The sequence below is a fragment of the Neophocaena asiaeorientalis genome, unplaced genomic scaffold (genome assembly GCF_003031525.2).
Source record: "Neophocaena asiaeorientalis asiaeorientalis breed wild unplaced genomic scaffold, Neophocaena_asiaeorientalis_V1.1 scaffold129, whole genome shotgun sequence".
In the NCBI taxonomy this organism is placed as follows: Eukaryota; Metazoa; Chordata; class Mammalia; order Artiodactyla; family Phocoenidae; genus Neophocaena; species Neophocaena asiaeorientalis.
The window spans coordinates 9,655,224-9,661,377 of NW_020172446.1; the positions used below are offsets into that span (position 1 = coordinate 9,655,224).

Consider the following 6,154-nt stretch of genomic DNA (forward strand, 5'->3'; position numbering starts at 1 on the left):
CTTCCCGGACCGGGGCACGAACCCGTGTCCCCTACATCGGCAGGCGGACTCTCAACCACTGCGCCACCAGGGAAGCCCTAGATTGTTCATTCTTACTGCCATAGAGTATTCCACTGTGGGAGTGAACCATGATGAATTTATCCATTCTACTGCTGATGGGCATTTGGGTAGCGTGCAGTTTGGGGCTGTTATGAATAACGCTGCGATGAACATTCTATAACGTATCTTTTGGTGGTCAGCGGGATATATACCCAGTATTGCTGTCACATGGTGTGTGTACATTTAGCGTTACGAGTACATTTGTTTTTCAAATCAAAATACACCTGGTGCTTACCTCCCCCTTCGAATCCAGCTCAGATGAACACAGGAAGATGACCTCTAAGTTATAGTACTTCAACTCCCTTCCCTCAAATCCAGCTGGTCCCTGGGCTAAAGGAAATGGTTTCTTTAGAGTGCCAGTTACAAATGGGATACAAGACCTAGAAAGGGAAGGAAATGCTTCCAGTTTTCAGGGACCAAGATATGAATGTTCAACTCTATCCACTTTCCTTGACGTTTTCTTTTAAATCAGTAGGCGTGATCAAAACCAAACACTGACTCCTCTTCTTCCTCTCTTCCAGGAATGTTACCAATCAATTCTCAGTTCAATTACCCCCTCTGCCACCCAGGGGTGTGCTTTCTCCAGAAGTTGCCTGTGAGTGTATTTTGCTGATAACAGTCTCATTCAGGGTAGAATAATAAATTTATCTTGGTGTTTAGTCAGCTTGGGCTGCCCATAAAACAATAACATGGACAATGTGGCTTAAACAACAGTAATTTTCTCACAGTTCTGGAGGCTAGAAGTCCAAGATCAAGGTGCCAGCCAATCTGGTTTCTGGTGAGGACTCTTCCAGGCTTGGAGATGGCTGCCTTCTCCCTGTGTCCTCACATGGAGGGGAGAGAGCTCTCTGGTGTCTCTTCTTATAAGGACATATATATATAATACTATTGGATCAGGGCCACACCCTTATGACCTTATTTAACCTTAATTACTTCCTTAGAGGCCCCATCTCTAAATACAACCACACTGGTGGTTAGAGCTTCACCATATGAATTTTGTGGGGACACACACATTCAGTCTATAACACTGGAATTTGCAGATGGCAGCAACCTGTTTTTTTTTTTGTTTTGTTTTTTGTTTTTAACATCTTCATTGGGGTACAATTGCTCCACAATGGTGCGTTAGTTTCTGCTCTACAACAAAGTGAATCAGCTATACATGGCAACCTGTTTTAAAGAGATGAACTAAGTTTTAAGGGGGCAGAATAAGTACCAATGCTTCCAGTATTCAATGTGTGAGTTCACATTCAAATTCCAGCCTGCAGCATGGGTATAAAGGAACACTGGGCCTCTCAGATATCCTATCAGAAAAACTCTGCCTGGTTCCCTTGACTGGAGTGTTCTTCCTTAAGCTGTATACAGAGCTGGCTTTACCACACCTTTCAGGTGTCAGTCCAAATGTCAGCACCTCAGAGAGGCCATTCCTGACCATCCTATATAAAGAAATCCTGCTAATTCTCCTTATGAGGCTTATGGCAATAATCCTAAATGGGCTTATTTAGTTATCCTTCATTTGTTCATTATCTATCTCCTCCATTATAATATAAACTCTAGGAAATAGGTGCCTTTCTTGTCTTGTTCACCACTGTTTACCCACCACTAAGAACAGTGCCTGGAGCTTAGTAGATAATGGATGAAAATGTTTTAACTGAATGGATAAATAATAATATTAGCTAACATTTATTGATCAGGCCCTGTGTGTCAGGTCCCATGCTAGGCACTTTATAGGTACTATCTCATTTAATCCTCTCAACACCTCTATGAGGCAGGTACATTATTATGTCCCTCTGACAGAAGAGGACACTGAGGCACAGAGAAGTTAAGCGACCTACTCATGGCCACACAGCTAGTGACTTCTGGACCCTGAAGATGAACTTGGATCTAACTGCAGAACTTTGTGTGAAATGAAATGGTGCTTGTTTTTCAGGTTCTCTTAGGAAAAGATGAGATTGCGGTGAGGCAGTTCCAGGTCCCACCAAAGGTGGAGCTGAGCTGTTTCACTATCTTTTTCCTACCACTTTAGTCCATTTGCTATGTACCCATCCTCCACTAATTCCACCTTTTGAAAACACCACTGCCCACCTCCTTCTTAGCAGAGGGATTGTGGACATGAGCAATTATAGATAGTTATGGAAAGCACTGTAAGTCACTGTGAGGGATGTGCCCAAAAGGAAATACGGTTTGTATCACTTCCTTATGAGAATTAGATCTATGAACACAACACTACTCATTTGGCTACTAGCTCTGGTCAGCTTCTTGTCTAATCTTGTTTCATGGTTCCTACTGCAGTGCAGTCAGGCAAAGAGACACGGGAGTCAAGATGTCTGACCACTATTTGCCACTTACTCACTTGGGTGAGCCTGAGACTGTGTCATGTCTGGGCTTTAGTTTTCTCTGTAAAATGGGGATCTGGTCCACCAAGAAGTGGGAGGATCACCGAAACCCATGAAAATCATGCAGAGCCACTTGGTCAAAAATATATAAACACACAATAGCTTTGCATTTAATACCTTTTTGTGTATTCTAGCCCCACAGGAAACCCCAAGTCGGCCACCAGCTGCATACTCCTCAGTACCTAAAGTTAGAAATAAGAAGACAATGGCCGTCCCAAGCTATATTGAGCCTGACGATGACTATGATGACGTTGATAACCCTGCACATATGGAAAACCATCATCTTGAAACAACCGCTTCTTCTTTTTGACAAGCAGAAGAGGGTTCGTTCACACAGCTTATTTTAAACCGTCAAGAATGGTCGAACTTCAGTAGGTATCCGGGTCCGAAAGCCAGTGGTAATGGTACCAGCTCTGTAAGATAAGCACTTCCTGAATCGTAGATGAAGAAGCATCAGTGATCAGATAATCGCAGCCAGAGGAAAGACGCCCACGCTCAGCTCTGAGGAGTCAGTCCTTGAGCTTCTGCTGAGTGAGGTTCCAGGCGGGGGACCACTGGGTTCCGCCGTCCCCACCCGTGAGGAGACACTCAGTTCCCGGCACTCTTCCCCTGTTTGTGTGGTTCCAAGTGATCTTAAAACTTGGCGTTTGATTGTACAGTGCCTCCCAGGCTCCTATCCCCAGCACAGCCCTCACCAAGCACATGTCTTGCCCCCCCACGCCCCATCTCCCACACTGAGCGGCTACGGGTGGTAGTTACAGCTAAGCGCTCTTGTGCGCAAGCCACCCGTCACACCTTGTGTGTCCTTCAAGGGTGGGGGAGTGTTTTTGTTCTTGTGGACCCTCCCCACCTACACAATCCCAAACCCCAGGGCCTCTCTATGACGTCAGCCAAACTGACCACAGAGACCCAAGTTCCCAGCCAGGGTTTTTCCGCTGCTTGCCAGCCGCAGCATAACAATCAACAAAGAACAGAAGTCACCTTCCAGACCACAGGACAGAAGTCACCCATAGAGGTGTTCATTTTGTATATTGGGGGAGCTACAGGGAAAGTAGGTTTCCCCAGGAAAAATCATGGGGAACAGGAAAGAAAGGGGTGATTACGTGGCAGATTCAAGATGAGAGTTCAGGGGGCTAAACACCCTCCTCCGATATTTTCATTACTGTTTCCTCCCTTGTGTAGAGTTCAAGGCAAACAGCGTCAAGCCCCTCCCTGCCAGATCCCTGTCCCCAAGCAGCTGGGAGGCAGAAACTCCGATACAATATGCTCGGGGAGCTGGGCTGTTGTCCTGTTAAACAAGTGTCCTAAGGGGTCGCCAAGGCCCATGTCAGCTTTGGAGGCCCTGAACATCATCGGTCCCTTCAGGTTGATCTGCTAGAGCCCGAGGACTTGACACTTCTTTCTAACCAAACTCACAAGATGCTGACTTCTAAGCGACCCCTGGGAAATCCAGCTAACAGGCTTGCAGGGAGAGCACCATGAATGGTGAAAAGGTGACCCTTGGACTGAGCTCCTCCTCAAGAGATGGAAAGTATGTTCCTGCCATATTTAAGCTTCCGCCCTCAACCACTGCAGGAGCAGTGGGGACGTGTCCTTCCTCCCCAGTTCTCTCTTTCTAGACTCCAAGGAAACTACCAGCGTCTTATAATACCTCCTTTGAAGCCAGTGGTTCTCTAACTATGGCCTTAGGGAACTCTGGTATTCCGTGAGCCAAAGAGAGGACTCGTTTCTTAAATTACAGAAAAAAAAAAAAAAGGTTAAAGGATAGAAGGGTTTCACATGTATGCTTTCCCCTTGTAAATTGTCTGTAAACCATCCACATCTATGCCAAAAGTTAAAAGTAAATACCAGATACATGTTAATTCCTTCTTGGTTTCTGGCCACCACCATCACCTTGTTCTCCTCCTGCCTGACTGGCCTGTCTCCGCCTTATTTGCGAGCCTGCCTCCTCTGAAGCCTCTCTTCAATGCCAGTCTTTCTCAGGGTCCTGTCCCTGTCCCCACCCTCATCTCGCTCCACACATTCATGAGTGACCTCACTGACACCCAGGGGCTCAGTTTCCCCTCTATTATGAAGACTTCTAGTCGCAGGCTCCAGCTGCGCTCTCTCCTCAGTTCCAGACCAAGTCGCCCCCAGGACATCTCCAGATGCCTCTCCCATAGGCCCCGCACAGTCAACATACGTTGAAAAGAACTGATTACCTATCCCCACTTCCAAACTTCTGGTGCTCTGCTATCTTCTTCATTGTTGAAGTCAGAAACTAGCATATGTCTGGAGTCCTTCTCTCCAGTGTTCCCCACTTTCTGTTGATTGTGCCTCTCAAGTAGCTCTCTGATCAGTCCATGTTCTCCTTGGATGTTCCTAGGTCATTGCCAGCATTTGCCAATGGAACTTCAACAGCCTCCCAATTGGTCTCCTGCCCCTGGTGTCTCACCCTCCAATCCCCTTTCTACATGGCAGCCAGTGACTTTCTTAAGTGAACGTCTGACCACTTCATTCCCCTGCTTAAATCTCTTCTTTACACATTATCATCAGAAAAAGCCCAAACTCCTTAACTCTTGGGTTACAAGATTTGTCAGGCTCTGGTCACTGGTTATCTCCTGCCAATGCTCTCCTTTCCCACCACCTTGCAACTGCACTCCACAAGCTTTTTGCTCCATCCACTTAAAATGACTTTGTCCGTGGCCTCTCTTGCCCCTGCGACTATGCACAGTACTGTCCCTTCGGTCTGGAACATTCTTCCCCACCTTATGATCCTTCCCATCTCTGCTTAGAGCCTTACCTCACCACCCCGAATTTGGGTTTAGTGCCCTCTTAGAGGCTCCCCTCTCATAGCATTAGCTGTAGCTACCTGTTTACCTGTCTTTTCTCTCCACCAGACTGAAAGCAACATGAGGACAGGGGCTGTGTCTCTCTTTTCCCCACTGTTTCTCTGTTCCTAGCACAGTGCCCAGGAACATTGTAGATGCTCAATAAATATGCTGAATGATGATCAACTGAATGAATGAATGAACTCCCCTGGGATCCCACTGCTCCCCCTGTACTTGGCCCTAAAGAAACACTTCTAGCTCTGCATTATAATTGCCTAGTTACTTTTCCATCCTCCTTCCTAATCTGGGGGTTCTTTGGGGTGGAAGCTATCTGGCTCACTGCTATATTCCCAGTGTCCATCTCAAACCCTGGTACATAGTAGGCACTTAATAAATATTTATTGAATGTTTATCATTAATGGAAAACCTACCAGTTTGACAAAAACAAATTATTTTTCTCTGGGTGTGTGTAACTTGGTTGAGATTTTTTACAGGGCACCTATAATAAAACCATGTTTTCTGCCAACAAAGTTGTTTCCAGTTTGGATGATATAATTAGATATATCAGGATTTCACAGGATCTTTCTTTTTTAATATTTATTTAGTTATTTATTTGGTTGCACCAGGTCTTAGTTGCATCACACAGGCTCCTTAGTTGCGGCTCCAGGGCTCCTTATTTGTGGCTCGCCGGCTCCTTAGTTGTGGCATGTTCTTAGTTGTGTCATGCATGTGGGATCTAGTTCCCCGACTAGAGATTGAACCCATTTTTTTTTTTTAAATAAATTTATTTATTTTTATTTTTGGCCACGTTGGGTCTTTGTTGCTGTGCATGGGCTTTCTCTAGTTGCGGCG

The 6,154-nt window shown here is 45.8% G+C and overlaps 1 protein-coding gene across 1 annotated transcript in view; it reads left to right on the plus strand.

Annotated features, from left to right (window-relative positions):
* Positions 1-5,756, plus strand: part of SCIMP (SLP adaptor and CSK interacting membrane protein) — a 19,072-nt gene extending 13,316 nt beyond the window's left edge. The window contains exons 4-5 of the mRNA XM_024736389.1: positions 621-694; positions 2,627-5,756. Coding sequence (XP_024592157.1) covers positions 621-694; positions 2,627-2,802 — 250 coding nt within the window. The 3' untranslated portion in view covers positions 2,803-5,756. The remainder of the gene's footprint in view (positions 1-620; positions 695-2,626) is intronic.
* The last annotated feature ends 398 nt before the right edge of the window (positions 5,757-6,154 follow it).